This window comes from Coffea arabica, chromosome 10c, assembly GCF_036785885.1.
Source record: "Coffea arabica cultivar ET-39 chromosome 10c, Coffea Arabica ET-39 HiFi, whole genome shotgun sequence".
Taxonomy (NCBI): domain Eukaryota; kingdom Viridiplantae; phylum Streptophyta; class Magnoliopsida; order Gentianales; family Rubiaceae; genus Coffea; species Coffea arabica.
The window spans coordinates 15,581,638-15,596,597 of record NC_092329.1 but is presented as its reverse complement, the minus strand read 5'-3'; the positions used below and the strand labels follow the sequence as shown (position 1 = coordinate 15,596,597).

At 36.8% G+C, this 14,960-nt stretch overlaps 3 protein-coding genes and 1 long non-coding RNA gene across 4 annotated transcripts; 1 reads left to right on the top strand and 3 right to left on the bottom strand.

Moving 5' to 3' along the window:
* Positions 1-322: 322 nt before the first annotated feature.
* Positions 323-2,769, bottom strand: LOC113713598 (GCN5-related N-acetyltransferase 10, chloroplastic-like). Its single transcript, XM_027237355.2, has 4 exons — positions 2,125-2,769; positions 1,705-1,757; positions 1,303-1,473; positions 323-1,206 (listed from the first exon to the last, which is right to left on the bottom strand). Exons 1-4 carry the CDS (start codon positions 2,554-2,556, stop codon positions 984-986), a joined length of 879 nt encoding a protein of 292 aa, XP_027093156.1. The 5' UTR covers positions 2,557-2,769; the 3' UTR covers positions 323-983.
* A 755-nt stretch (positions 2,770-3,524) lies between these two features.
* LOC113714519 (late blight resistance protein R1-A-like) lies at positions 3,525-8,098 on the bottom strand. The gene is made up of 2 exons (XM_027238404.2): positions 6,060-8,098; positions 3,525-5,567 (listed from the first exon to the last, which is right to left on the bottom strand). The coding sequence occupies exons 1-2, from the start codon at positions 7,455-7,457 to the stop codon at positions 3,645-3,647; spliced, it is 3,321 nt and encodes a 1,106-aa protein (XP_027094205.1). The 5' UTR covers positions 7,458-8,098; the 3' UTR covers positions 3,525-3,644.
* Positions 8,099-9,246: 1,148 nt separating this feature from the next.
* Positions 9,247-9,993, top strand: LOC113713957 (wall-associated receptor kinase-like 1). Its single transcript, XM_027237758.2, has 2 exons — positions 9,247-9,293; positions 9,411-9,993. Exons 1-2 carry the CDS (start codon positions 9,247-9,249, stop codon positions 9,991-9,993), a joined length of 630 nt encoding a protein of 209 aa, XP_027093559.2.
* An 820-nt stretch (positions 9,994-10,813) lies between these two features.
* LOC113714520 (uncharacterized) lies at positions 10,814-13,721 on the bottom strand. The gene is made up of 2 exons (XR_011822274.1): positions 13,076-13,721; positions 10,814-12,544 (listed from the first exon to the last, which is right to left on the bottom strand). It is a non-coding gene; the product is annotated as an uncharacterized lncRNA (long non-coding RNA).
* Between the last annotated feature and the right edge of the window lie 1,239 nt (positions 13,722-14,960).

Here is a 14,960-nt window from a genome sequence, read left to right as displayed (position 1 = left end):
CTCATAGTCGTATATTTCCTCCAATGCCTTTTCCTTTTGTTGTGTTTCAACTTCCAATTCACTCGAGTTTTTCTTTCTCCCCACTCCTTTTGGCTTTGATTAGCAACCCTATACACCCCATGGCGGAGACTACACTACCGCAGGCTCGGCCTAATATAAGCTTTGCAGTCGCTTCCCATGTCAGAACTCGTGCTACTTTTTGTTGGGAATCAATCATGGGCAGTGGCAAAATGTAAAGACTGAGACAAGGTAGGCTATAATAAGGAGCTAACGGTTGATTTCATAATGAATTTATAGTGATAAAATTATATATTGAGAAAAGTTAGATAATGATAAAGCCATTTCACCATGTTTACATGTAATCAATGCAAAGAACAATTGAAAATAGAAAAGTAGAAAGTACATTCTGCTATTATAGTTTCCAAAGGTAACAATCTCCTGTTCTTCCATAGTCTTCTCTACCAAACTTACAGCTGAGAGAGGACTCCAGCGAATGTCAAATGATTTCAAGAGTCGAATTAGACCTTAAACAAGAAGGGATTTCTTTTGATTTCGAATACTGCTGCAATTCTAATTTCTCAAGACATGTAAATTGATCAGCCTGATCCCGTCCACCAGCCAAAGAAATCGAAGAAATCTTGTAATGGAGATCAAATATTGACTGCAGGATGGTGCTCAAACTGTTATTGCCCTTTTAGCTGGAAGCAGCTCAAGTCACTAAAATGCAGGTTGTCGAGTCTATAGTCTGTTTAAACTAATTTTCTTATGCACCTAATAAAACAGCCAAGAAAATTGATTGTGCGTTTTTGCTGTCTGTGGAACTCTTCCTGCTTAACAATTCTTCTTGAGGGTCAGCAAACTTCTCTAATTCATCGATTCTGATTTCAATCTTTTAATAGCCAAGACCAGATCAGTCATTGAATGAGTAGCAGATCCCAATGGTTATGGTATTTGATCATTCAAGGGCTCAATCAATCTGCTTTTTAAGTATTATCACACTCTTTAATCATAAGAACCCGCCGCCTTCGACCAACCCAGGTAGTCAACCAAGCAGGATCTCCCGAGACAACTCTATAACCTGCATTCGAGTACAGTTCTCGGGCGCCCCAGTCATCTTCATAAGCCCGCAGGACAAGATATTCAAAGCCCCAAAGGTTGCAAAGCCTGTCACAGGCTTTCAGCAAAGCAGTTGCAACTTTTTTCCTCCTGTAAATTATGCATAATTTCTAATTATATTCTCCTAATTATCAAAATATCAAGTGATTGTTGGATTGGATATCAAGGTGCTCTGCAGTTATTAACCTGAAATTGTTTAAGACGGCTATGCCAGAAACATAAAGATATTCATCTGCTCCTGAGATGTACTGAAGGACATCATCATCCCTCGAAACGGTGACATCAACAACGCCAACGAGATCATCCATGTTAGAGCCAGAGGAATCCCTTGAAGGCTCGGCAACTAGACAGGCATACCTGGTAATGAAACCAAACCAATGAAAAGTAAGATAACTTATATGGGAAACTCTGACTATGTAATCTTGAATGTTAATATGAAGCTCAAATTTACCAAGTCCGGGAATGCTCATGCATTCCAATAGTTCGTTGTATGCATCTTTAAATCCATTAGTGATAGAAGAAATGCCAGCTTAGCCCAGCCTAGCCATACCCATAATGTTTATCTTATTATTACTACTCACATTTTACCTGTCTGGTGGTGAGTTTCTGAGTCTGTACAAGAGTCCTGAAAGCACTTCGGCCTGTCATTAATCGATTATACAATAGTCAGAGGAGCTAATGGGGTACCAACATGAACAATGGAACTGAGAAGTCTGCTTCTGCTGTACATCTATCAGAAGCAGAATTGCATGAATGTATCGTCAAGTCAATTGCAATTTTTTCTAGAATTGACTGAGAATTTAGTATCATCTCAACTGTAGAATTACACATAGAAAATGGCAACATTCTTTCTGTAGAACTTACAGCAAGATGATTAATGCTAAAATTGGAGAGCAAAAGATTCACCTAGGCTAATGATTTGAGTCATGCAGTACTTCGTTTTCTGTGATTTTCCTCCTTGAAAAGGTGAATAAAACAACAGATAACCAAAATTAGTGGAGTAAAAACCTGGAAGAATGCAAAGAAAAAGTCATTGAACAAAACCACTGGCTCATGGAATGCTTCAGCCTGAACTCCGGCAACTTTCCTCATCTCTTCATCTGTCTCCACCATCCTCCTTATATGCCATCCATGCTCACTCAATAAAGAACCAAATCCATCTCTTCTATTATATAAATAGCATGTGTTTCCTTCAACTTCCAGCTGCCCTGCAGCCAGCTCCACTTCATTGACTGATGATGAATTCGAAGTAGACCGACAATGTACCTTCCAAACGACCCTTCTTTCTTCTCCAGAAGGCCTTTTCAACTTTGTGATTCTTGCCTTCTCAACTGAATTTTTCCATCTCCTATTGATCTTCAGCAGACTAAAGTAATGTTGATTTTCGGTGTGACATCTCCGAGACCAAATGCTGAGATAGTTTGGTTGCAAATAGGCCATTTTCCACTATTTTTCTATAGTGAAAGTATTTATTTGATGCAGAAGCATGTGGATGGTGAAGTAGACCGACGCATCAGTTTCAATGCTTGGCTTAATAATTCTGCTTAAACAAATTATGGGAAAGAAAAAATTGGAAATCTTTAATTACTTGTGTTGGCACTGCGCAGAAGGCATAAATGTTATTTTCTAGCAGTGACAGGAACGGTATTTGGCTGAGAGTTAATTCTATGATTTTAAAAAAGCCAAAACTTGGAAGCATGGAATTATCAGTTGTACATATCTTTTTGTGGTCCTCGTCCCGGGAATAAATTTTTATTTGAAGCAGTGGTTTTGGGGCAGATAAGACATGAGCTATGGAGTGGCTGTAGTGCATTTAGTTTGTTACCCCACACAACTTCCGGTGGTCGTAAATTCTTTACTTTTCAATCTTTGATAGGCCATCAAGATTCTGTATCTTCTCTTGAAGCTCAGCCTGATAATTGTCTACTTAGAAGGTTCAATTATTTATTTTATTTTTCATCCCCATATTTTGGTCAATTTGCACTTCCTTTTGACCCTCACTCCCAAGTATTAATCACAATCAGGGGGCAACTTATACCTTGATTCCATGTTGTTCTTTGATGTTCATCTATTTTGAGCAGTTACACAGGAATATCAACACAATAGTTTAACATCCTGATTTTTACAACACAGTAACTGTTTGACAAACTTAGTGGACTCTTCAGTTTTCCAAACCATCTCAGGGAAACTTCTCCTGTATCCCATCTTTTACTTCACAGTATTATTTTATCTATTGCTCTTCCTTTCATTACTTCCTACTTCCTCTTTCTTTCTTTGTTCCACCTTCTGATCAGCAACCACCATGGCACACAGTAACACAGGCTTGGCCTAGTACAAGGTGTTAAATGATTTTCCAATTCAGCAATAATCCTACAGTTTTGTTGCAGAAAAAGATTGAGAAAGGTAGATTACAATGAAAAGATGACCTGATTTTGTAATGCATTTTGGACGAATTGACTTGATAGAATGATTTTTACAGTTAACATGTAATGTGAGGTACACTTGAAAAATGAAAATGTGATACTATGCTATTCTGCTTTGGCTGAGATAAGAATCTGCAGGTCCTCGTATCCCATTTCCTCCTGTCCTTCCTTAACCTCCTCTGCTAAGCTTACAACAGAAGGCGGACACCAGCGAATCTCAATCATTTCTAGAGGTGAATTAGACCCCAAACAAGAAGGAATTTCTTTCAATTTCCAACACTGCTCCAATATTAATTTTTGAAGACGTGGAAAGTGATCACCTGATCCTGTCCACCAGACGATATTCAAGCGAGACAATTTTAAGATTCTGAGTTTGGGGAATTCAACTTCTTCTGTGATGTCCCATCTTATCTCCTCATCAGCTCCCTCCCCATGGAAATCCTCCCCGACTTCTTCCTCTGGGATTTCTTCCTCTTCGCTTGCGTCCCATATGTCCCCCTGATCTGCTCTATCATCCAATAATTTGAGAACCTCGAGATTGGATAGTTCCTCAATTACGGAAATCATACTCCAGGAGAAGTCCGAGAGAGTCAACTTTTTGAGGTTAACTGGAAAGTGAAACTGAATAGGTCGTTGTTCAGTGAAATATAGAGATAGACTAAGAGATTCTAGTTGACTTAGAAAGTTCATTGTGACAATCCTACTGCAATCTGGAACTGGATCTTCCGGTTCAGAAAGTTCGCATTTTAGCCTACGAATGTTTGGGAACTTTCTCAATATCTTTTCCATGCTTGGATCAATGAAAAGCAACAGATTGGAGAAAGTGCTCAAGTTATACAGAATGGAGGAGTTTTCATGCACGTCTTTGGCCAGGCTAATGTCACCGGAACTACCACTGATGCATAGATGCCTCAAATTCGTCATATTCCAGATTGTCTCCGGCAACATAACATCACCCAAATAGACATCGAGAATAAAGGTTTCCAAATTGGAGAGGTGGGCTATTGAACATGGGATGGATTGCATCATACCACGGATTGCCAAGTACCTTAACTCAACAAGCACCTCTATTTCAGTTGGAAAATTTTCACCTAGGAAAACCTGTCCCAAATCTAACACTCTAAGAAGTTTGCAGATTTGAAAGATGAACAAGCTATCGGAGTACTTTCTTGGGTACCCATCACCATGAGAAAAGAACATTAGACAACGTATCTGAGGACAGAATAGCCTTGACTTCTCAAAATGCTCTTGCTTAGAGTATATGCACAATCTTCTTGTATTGAATGACTCGCTAAAAGTAAAAAGCCCCTCATAACCATGTAAAAACTGAAAAAAATTCTCTTCTTTGGCTTTTGTTGCACAAAACTCGCGTACCAAATCATGAACTCGACAAGTTTTAACGCCACCAAAGGATCTTTGTTTGGAAACTATAATTAAGCTTCTGCCAATCAGATCCATCATGTAGTCCTCTGCCACTTCCTCTACTTTCTTCTGCTCAACTTCCTTAACAAACCCTTCAGCAATCCATAACCGCAACAACCTTTGAATTGGAATTTCTTGGCCCTGTGGAAATGCTCCAGCATAAAGAAGGCATGGCTTCAAGTAGTCAGGTACATGCCTATAGCTCAACTCTAACATATTCATTGACTGCTCTGTGAGACTAACATTTCTTGCACTCATCCTTTCTGCAAATTGTTTCCACCCATCTTGTTCTATTGTTGCAAGAATTCCAGCCACAATCACAACTGTGAGAGGCAGCCCACCACAATTTTCTGCTATTTGCTTCCCAATTGTGCATAGTTCAGGAGGATAAGGTTCAGTGGGAAAGAGCATCTTCTGTAGTAAATCCCAGCTCTCATCATCAGTGAATTGGCGAAGACGGTCAGGTTCAACTTGTGAAGCCACCTCATACTGTCGGCTTGTTATGAGAACTCTGCTTCCCTTTTTATCATCTGGAAATGATCTTTTCAAGATATTCCACGCATCAATGTCCCATATGTCATCCAAGACAATGAAGTACCTATATCTCTGCAGGGAATTAAGAAGCTTATGAGCCAAGTCCTGTTCATCCATGTCACAGTATTTCTTAGAAACATCAGGATTAATGCCACGCAAAAGCTCAAGCAACAAATCCTTCATGCAATATACTTGAGAGACATTGCACCATGCCCGAATATGAAAGTCTCTTATAATTGAAGGATCTCTGTACACTCGTTGGGCTAAAGTTGTCTTGCCAAGTCCTGGCATGCCCACAATGGATACGATGTCCAACTTCTCTGATCCATGCCTAACTTGATTAATTATTCTTTCTGTCTCATCTTTGAAACCTACTGCACCATTATTCAGTACTGGGATGATTCCTTGTGATGTGACATAATTAGAAGTTTTGACAACTTTCTGGGCTTCAGAGCCATAGGTCTCATCAATCTCAAGGGCCTCAGTCTTGATAAGCAATAATTCTTCTAATATGCTATCAAAGGACAGAGGAGAAAGATCAAAGGAGTTAATGACAAACATTACCTTGTTTGCTACCTCAATAACATGACTCCAGAAAGCTTTGAGCTTTTCATGCTTGTTATGCTGCTCAGCAATCTTCTCAAAAACAGATCCCAAGAATACAAAATCTTTCTGGACTGTCCAGATTTTATCCTTTGAATGAGCAAGGAAATCAAGCTCCGCGAGTTCCGTCAGATTCTTTAGAAGAAACTTTATTAAGCCAAGCCCGTTGGTCCCCGGAGATTTGAGAGTTGACGTTACCAATCTAATAAGCTTAATCTTCTGGAGCAAATCAGAAAATCCAAGATCCACATCCTTGGGCAGGCCTCCTCCTGTTTCATTTGCAGAAAGTGAAAGAATCAAAATTCCAGCCTCATTGACTGCAGCTCCTACAAGATCCATCATTTTTTGGTGTAACCCACTGAACTTCTCCTGCTGCTTTTTGAGAATGGTTCTCAAGAATCTGAGTCCATCATACAGCATTTGCATCTGATCTTGCTTTGCAACCACAAAGCTGGTGTTGTGGTTTAAAACCTCCCAAAGTATACCTGTGAGGGAATCAGCAAAATCCCCAACTATACACATATCTTTCTCAAGATTTAAGGTCTGCAATGAACCTGATAATTTTGAACTTCTTAAGCCCTGGATACAACTCTCGTGAAACTGGGAATGAAGATGCTTGATGTCCTGTAGCAGTTCAGAAATCATAGAGTGCATTTCATTACACTCTTTTTTATCAAATAGTCTGTCAAACCAACAACTGTAAGAGAGGTCCGCTGCCTGGACTGCCACAGCTTGCAAGCCAGCCGTGGGATCTTTCAACAGACTAGACTCGACACCTTGCCATGTTGCAAAGAGAACAAAATCCTTCAAAAATTTTAACTTCTCTTGGAGGGCTTCGAACTTTATCTTATGCAAACCTCGATCATAAGCTTCAATCGGGCTGACAACATCCACCAGATTCTCTAACAGCGAGTCAACGAATTCCACTAGTACTTCATCTATCAAAGCAGAGAGATTGGAAGGCACTACAAAAGCCCGCAAACTACAGTACATCGTGCTGATTTCAATGTCAAAAGAGCTGAATTTTGCTCTAAAATCAAGGATCGCTTGGTCCAAATGATCGCTGAAGGAGATTCCATCCTCTGTTAGAGCACAAAAGGCCTGAGCATGATAGAGAACAGCATCTTGAAGGCTAGACAAGAAAGCTTCAAGCCTTGCATCCTTCCATCCATCGAGGCTCCATCTTCTTGCACACAGAAGAAAAGTTCTCACAAGTTTTGATTCAAGCTTCACAATTTTCAGCCCCTCATTGTATTTCTCTTTCTTCACCAACTCTGGATCTATATTTGCCAAGTCATCTATATTATCTAACAAAGGCTTGATGTTAGCTAAGACTGAATTAATGGAACTAGAAGCCATCTCAAACTTCAGGTTTCTGCGAAGTCATAGAACAACTTCACTAGATCAAGAAGTGTTTACCCCTTTCTCAACATTTCATTATTCCAGTCAACCCCTTTCTTCCTTGAATTTTGTAAAGTTTTTAAGAATCAAAGAAGCAATATTAGCGTTTAAATCTGCTGGCCTGCACTCGATTTTAGTTTTTTATTTCTTAACTGTTGTTGTTATTTCTTTTTACTAGTTGAATTCAAACCCAAATGTAAGAAGAATGGAATTAAGTAAACATTAGCGCATAAATCTTGTCAATTTGTTGGAAAGAGTCAAATAAGCATTTGCCAAGTGGTGAGTAGTCACAACAAAAAGAGTAGAATACATATTAGCACAGCACCAATAATTGGAGTGGTTGCAACTTGCAAATGCAAAATATATTTGGAAAATGGGAATGGGTCAAAGAAGAAAAATAAGACAGACCGACAGGAAAGCAATTCTTTATGTAAGAGCTAGAATTTATGGATATTACTTTAATTTGGCGGCCTATCTGATTAGAATGCAATTATTGTCATCAAATAAAAGAAAAATACGACTAACTCCACTTTGCATCTTTAAACTTGTATCACTAGGGGTGGCAATGGAGCCGGGTGAGGGAGGGATCCCTATTAATTCCCCACACTCCGTCCCATCCCCCGCCCTCGCTTCCCCCGCCTTGCCCGGCCCCGTTTCCTCCGCGAAGGCACCCATGGGGTTAAAAAAATTTATTATATAATTTCATTATAATTAAATTTGATCAAATAATCAAGTACTAAAATATCAACATATCATCAAATTATTATTCATTGTAACTTCACAATTGGAACTCATAAAAATAATTAAACAAAAGTTATTTGAATACAATCTAATATGATAAAACAAATATAACTAAAATAATCAAGTTTTTACCTTTGATACAAATACAATCACTAAATTATTAGAAAAAAGTGTTATTATATTAAGTGTGGTTGGGAATTTAATATAAATGTATTAATAAATTTAATATAAATACTTAATAATTTTTATTAATAGACATGTATAATTAGTAGTATAATTGATAATATCATTATATATATATATATAATTATGCACATATATATATATATATATCTTTTTTGTTTTCCAAACGGTTGGCGGGGTGGGGGTGGAGTTGGGGAGTATAACCCCGCCCCCCACCCCGTTTCTAAACGGGGGAAAAAATTCCCTCCCTTCCACCGCATCATTTTGGTACGTATTACCAAAATATGTTCCAATTTCGCCAGCACCCACTATATAACTTCATTCTGCCCTGGTGATACTTCAATATAAATTGTAGAAATATATAGACTGCTGTAGACCATTTGATTCCTCCCTCCCTCCCTTTTTTTTTAATTCTTTCATTTTACAGCACAAAAATAATGTCCGTACACTTTAGATTTTACGGCGGACAAATTTATGGCACAAAAAATTGTAATCTGCCCACCTATTATTTTTTTATTCTTTTATTTTATAGAAAACATACGGAGAACAACTACCGATAATGTACATGCACTTTAGATTTTTGGTCTAAAAGAAGATTTCAAACTTTACAAAAAGAGAAGAGAAAAAAATATTTTTGATCTAAAGGAAAACTCCAAACTTTACAAGAGAAAAAAAGAAGGTTAAAAAAGCAGGCTATGAAAGAAGATTTCAAACTTTACAAAAGAGAAGGAAAAAAAAATATTTTTGATCTAAAGGAAGACTCCAAACTTCAATAGAGAAAAAGAAGGTTAAAAAGGTGGGCTCGTCATAGAATCAAAATGCCATGGCCCAGCAGCACCGACTTCTTAAAGGGCCCAATATTTCCACGCCGTATGATTTTAAATACTCCAAACAAAGTGGACTTTTTCAACAGGCTTAACAAAGATTTCCCTAGACACTCATTCATAATCAGACTGATGATTCATTCTCCTTCACTTGGAACTTCAGTCTAAGAACAGCAAGTGAAGTAGTAGGAGCATTGGCATATTTACACTCAGCTATCTTAATTCCCATCTATTATAGAGACATCAAGTCCAACAATATACTTTTGGATGAGAAGCACATAGCCAAAGTATCGGATTTTGGAAGGTCCATTGAAGCTGATAAAACTCGTACAACTACACTTGTTATAGGTACTTTTGGCTACTTGGATCCGGAATACTTTCAGTCAAGCCAATTTACCGATAAAAGTGATGTCTACAGTTTTGGGGTTGTTCTTGTTGAGCTCTTGACAAGAAAAAATCCCATATCATCATCTGAATCAGAAGAAGATAGTCACTTAAACTTGGCCAAAAGGTTTGTGACCCTGCTGGATGAAAATCGTGTTGACAGTATTCTTGATCGTCAACTTCTGGATGAGAGCATGGAGGAAGAGATTATGGCTGTTGCTAAACTGGCTCAAAGATGCCTAGACTCGAATGGGAAAAACAGGCCAACTATGAAGGAGGTAGCCATTGAGTTGGAAAACGTCAAAAGGGCGGCAAATGGTTCAACTGTTTGTCGCGCCCCATTTTTCGCGATGGGAAAATAAAAGGTGTTTATAAAAGAAGTGATTTTATTTTAAAATAAATGAAAAAGAACCTAAAATGGGACTTTAAAAATACGACAGTCTGGGTCCAAAATTTAGTCTAAAAGGATTTTTAAAAAAAAATAAGAGTCGCCACTTGATATTGAGTTTGGATGTACCAAGTCACCCAAAAATTACTTTTAAATAAAATAAAATAAAATAAAACCCTTTTCGGCAACTTCAAATCTTTGAAAACAGAGAAAATGAGTTCGGGAGTCACGGTTGAAGAAAGGGAAAGCAAATGTTGGATTAACTCAAACCTAAGGCACCCTTTCAACCTAGTCTAAGTTAGTTGCGTGGTTTAGTCAAAATTTTCTTAATCTAACCCTTAAATTTATCACATTTGGATGTTTCTTACATGGATGCAAATCTAAAAATAAAATATCGAAGGGGACAAAATATCCATTCAAAAGTTTAATTGATATCAATCGCATTGATTGCAAAGGCCAAAATAATTCCTTGAAGGGGTCACGAGTATGCAAATGATGAAATTAAAAGATAATTAAATTATATACATAGGTAAAAGTGATCAAAGAAAAAGGAAATGAAACATAATGGGTATGAGAGACAAAAACTCGTGACATAATTTTCTTATACAAGAATTAATGGGGTATTTAAACTAAAGAGTTACAATCACTCATATCCATGTTCAAAGAATAATTCTCATAATATGAACAAGCAAATGAACTAATTTATTTCACAAATTCTTAAATGAAATGCAATTCTAAATGATATGATTAACACATATGGAGGATAGGGAGATAATTTTTTTTTTTTTTGTCAAAAAAAAGGACCTGACCCCACTTCAGGCCCCAACCCTTATTCGGGTTGTTGGGTTACCCCATTTTCGTTACTGGGACTCGAACCGGTGACCTACGGGACACTACCGCATGTGGTCACCGGCTGAGCTACCCAGGAAGGGCAGGATAGGGAGATAATAGATAATAGGAAATATCATGCAAATGGGAAAAGATCTTAGAATAAAAATATGCATGAAAATGTAATGAATATCACACAAATGAATCTAATGCATGAACAATCTATGGGTCTAACATTGGACTAACCAATTTCTAAAAAATCTTACTAGCGTTGGGCTAGCAAGTGGGCGGAGGGAGAAGCCACAACTAGCATTGGACTAGTGTGGTGACGTCATGCATTTATAATACACAGTAAACAAATAAAGTATAAATTAAAATAAATAAACACATAAGAGCACGTAGCACATAACACATAAGTATAATATCTAGATACAAATATCCTAAGAAAAGCGGTAACACATAGCAAGCAAGTATGCAAATTACAATAAGCAAATAAAGCAAACAAGCCCTAACTATTACATTAGGGGAAGGGCCTACTACAATCTAAAAGGGGAAATAAAATAAATAGTTAAAATAAATACCTAATTATTACAATTGTGACATTTAATTGCCTTCCCAAATAATTTCGAATTAAATTAAAATAAATATACAAAATTAAAAAAAGTAAATAAATAAATAAAAACATTCAAGAGGCATGCAATTAAGCACATAAAGTCATATAGGGCACGTAGGGTCAAATAAAGTCAAAAATAAGGGAAAGAGTGTACCTTCCCTGAATTGGTACCCTAATGAAATAAAATTACTTATTTACCCTCCAAAAATAAAGAAAAGGTCAAGACATCACTTTAAGTAACAAATAATCACATAAAAAGGGGGATGAATATGAAATTGAATTAATCGAGGCACTTAAATGAAGGTAAACAAACCATGTCTATGAAATTAAAACAAGTAAGGATTTAATTGTAAAAATTAATAAAGTTTTGAGGCCAAATTAAAGAAAAATAAAGTTAAGGGACCTATTTGCAATTAAAATAGGGATCTTATTAAAAAAACCTAAAGTAGTTAGTGCCACAATATAATTACTCAAATGTACAAGAACTGTTCTGCAAATTCGTTTCTGGTCTTCCTAACCCAACAAGCCACTTGGGCCATTTTATTTATTTGTTTGGGCCGAAAGCTCCTAGCCTAACCAAAACCCAAAGGAGTGGAGCAGGCTAAGCCTAACTCTTTTATCCAACAAACCCAATGCAAAAGAGTGGGCTTCCATTTCCAAGCCCAAGCAAAAATCCATAAAAATAAGCCAAGACCCATTTCCTAAAACCCAACAAAATGAACCAGATTTCATACCAAAACCCAACCAAACAAACCTCAGTCCAAAAATTCCAATTATTTTACCAAGCCCAATAAGATAATAAATTCACTAAGACAAATTAAGACTTAATCATACCCCAAATCATAGAAACAACATGCTTAAAAATGCACTTAAAATATGAAAAAGAAGATAAAAAAAACTCAATAGGGACATGATTGGTTCAATTACAAAAGCGTTTGGGCCACAATGTAATTATCTAAAGGTTGGGGGGCCAAACTGCAAATTTTCCAGATTATCATGCAAATGTCAAAGCCTTCATCTTCTTCGCTGGTTTCTTTCTTATTCTTGCTGGGCCATCCGAAACTTCTTCAGTTTGCAACCATGGCTGCGCCAGTGATAGACCGCCACCGGTCATCAATTGCCGACGATTGTTTTTTATTACTAAAAATTATTAAAATACACACCCTCACTCAATTTTTCGCGTAGGCTCCATTTTTTGAATCAGTTTTTACAAAAAAAAATGACCCAAGAGTGGCTGAAATAGCAAAAGACAGAGCAGCTTTTATTTTTCAAAACACCATATATTTTACCAAAAATCATAAAAATATACTATAACACTCCTTACAACTTTTACAATACAAACACGATTTTAATTTGACAAGAAAACAACATAAAAGGCTAAAATAAAGCAAAACATCCCCTAAAATTCGTTTTTTGTTATTTTGGCATTTTTCAAATAATTAACATGCATTCACAGAAATCATTTTTTTTCTTAATGTTTATTCATGGCTTCCCCAAAAATTCAACAACATCAGTAGCAACAACGAACAAAACCAAGGGATAAACAAGCATCAAAACATGTATTTAATTTAATAAATTAAAGAAAGAAAAAACTGGAAAAAAAAATAATAAGTACCTCAATGACGATTGTAATCTCTTGACTAAAATTTGATGAAATTACGAGCCTTTAACCGTTTTCATTGTTCTTGCCCTGTTCAAGAGAAAACCTGGGAGTGAGTGTTTTATTTGTTAAAAAATGAGAGGGAGAATCTGAGAGAGAGAGCCGAGAGATTTTTTCCTTCCCTTCTCTGTTTTCTATCCGTAGCCTTTGTCCGTAAGAGGGAGAGATGCGAGAGTGAGTCAGGGAGAAAATTTGTCTTTCTTCCCCCTTTCTGTCCGTTGGAGCTAAGGGCCTCTTGCAATTTTATCTTCTTATGCTTCTTTTGCTCTCTGGAAGTCCAGAGAAGGAGAGAGTAAATTGAGGGAGCCAAACAGCAGAGGGAGAGGGAATTTTTCGTCTCCTTCTTTTCTGTTCTAGCCGAGAGAAAGAGGAATGAGGGCCTCCCTTGCAAATTTCTTCTTCTCTGCTTTCTTTCTCTGTTTTTCCCATTGGGAGCTCTAGTCAAGAGATAGAGAATTTTTTCTTTTTGTTCTGTGAGGGAAAGAGCCGAGAGATGTGTTTTTTTTTTGAGAAAGAAAGGTGGGGAGTTCTCTGCCATTTTTCTGCTTCATTGCTCCTTCCTTCATCTGTTGAGAGCCAGGGGCTTCTTCTGCAAAACATTTCTTTCCTTCCCTCCTTTTGTTCCGTTGAGAGCCTTGGTCAAAAAGAAAAGAAAAGAAATCATTATGGGAGGCATCATGATGACCCTGGTCATCATGATGTCTTCACTATCTCTTTTTTATTATTTTTTTATTTTACAAAACTAATTTTTCTTTTTTTTTTCTAAAACAAACTTGTAAAAATGAGAAAATTATACAATGTAAAAAAATAAATATAAATTTAAAAAAATATTAAAAATTAACAAAAATTTGATTTCTACACTGGTCACAGCCAATTGTTCAAGAAAGGAGAGTGTGAAGATGTGTTGATAGCTGATTCTGAAACTTCATGGACATCCGAAAGTGATAGCATTAGGTTAGCTCCAGCTGCCTTTCCACTATTATGGGATACAGTTGAACTTCGAAATCAAAAAGTGTAATGGAGTTTTTAGTTTTGACATCTGTTATATTAGTCTTGTTACCCTCATTCTCTCTCCTCTTTCCTTTTCTTATAATTTATATTGTAACAGCAAAATGGATTAACAACCTACTTACAAGCTTAGTTGAGCACATTATATACGACAATGTCTAATCAAGAAGAAAGAATCTTGTGAAAATGAAATAACATTTTGGAAATGGATAAGATTCTTAAATTTGTTAGTCATAGCACATTTTTTATTTTTCTTTTTTAAGAGCCATGAATGCTATTACTGCTCTACTCAATCCATAAGTATAATTAATACTTTGTTGGGAAATGAGTACTAGTGCAGGCACACAAGATCAAAGTAAACCCAGGATATATAACTCTTTCCTCGAGTACTAGTTAAAATAGGAATAAATCAAATCACCAAGTAATAATATCAGCAGTGATAATAAAATGTAAGAAAAATAAAAGGCACAGGATACCAGAATTTTTACGTGAAAAATCCAAATTGGAAAAATCACGGGACTTAGTCCAATCAAAATCTCCACAATCACAATAATAGGAATACACAAGTCTACCCGAAAATATTCGGATGACAATTATATCACCACCACCAACCAAGCAAAATTACTATAAAATCACCCCTAAACACTACAACTGTCAAAGGAGTGGGTATGGAGAGCTATTACCAAACGAAAACGAAATCTGAAATCTGAACCGGTAAATGAATAAAGCTTGACGAGAGGATCGCGCGTGTGAAATTTGGTCCCAATCGGATTTCAAACCACCTTCCAACTGAGGTTTCAAATTTGCAAAGAATTTTCTCTCCCTAACTTTC

Coding starts and splice junctions, on each gene's coding strand:
- LOC113713598 (XM_027237355.2), bottom strand. CDS start 2,556: ATGGCCTATTTGCAACCAAACTATCTCAGCATTTGGTCTCGGAGATGT. Junction 1,474..1,704: donor AGAAACTCACCACCAGACAG/GTAAAATGTGAG, acceptor TTTCATTACCAG/GTATGCCTGTCTAGTTGCCG. Junction 1,207..1,302: donor GCCGTCTTAAACAATTTCAG/GTTAATAACTGC, acceptor CATAATTTACAG/GAGGAAAAAAGTTGCAACTG.
- LOC113714519 (XM_027238404.2), bottom strand. CDS start 7,457: ATGGCTTCTAGTTCCATTAATTCAGTCTTAGCTAACATCAAGCCTTTG. Junction 5,568..6,059: donor TTATTGAGGTAGCAAACAAG/GTAATGTTTGTC, acceptor AATTCCCTGCAG/AGATATAGGTACTTCATTGT.
- LOC113713957 (XM_027237758.2), top strand. CDS start 9,247: ATGGCCCAGCAGCACCGACTTCTTAAAGGGCCCAATATTTCCACGCC. Junction 9,294..9,410: donor GGGCCCAATATTTCCACGCC/GTATGATTTTAA, acceptor TTGGAACTTCAG/TCTAAGAACAGCAAGTGAAG.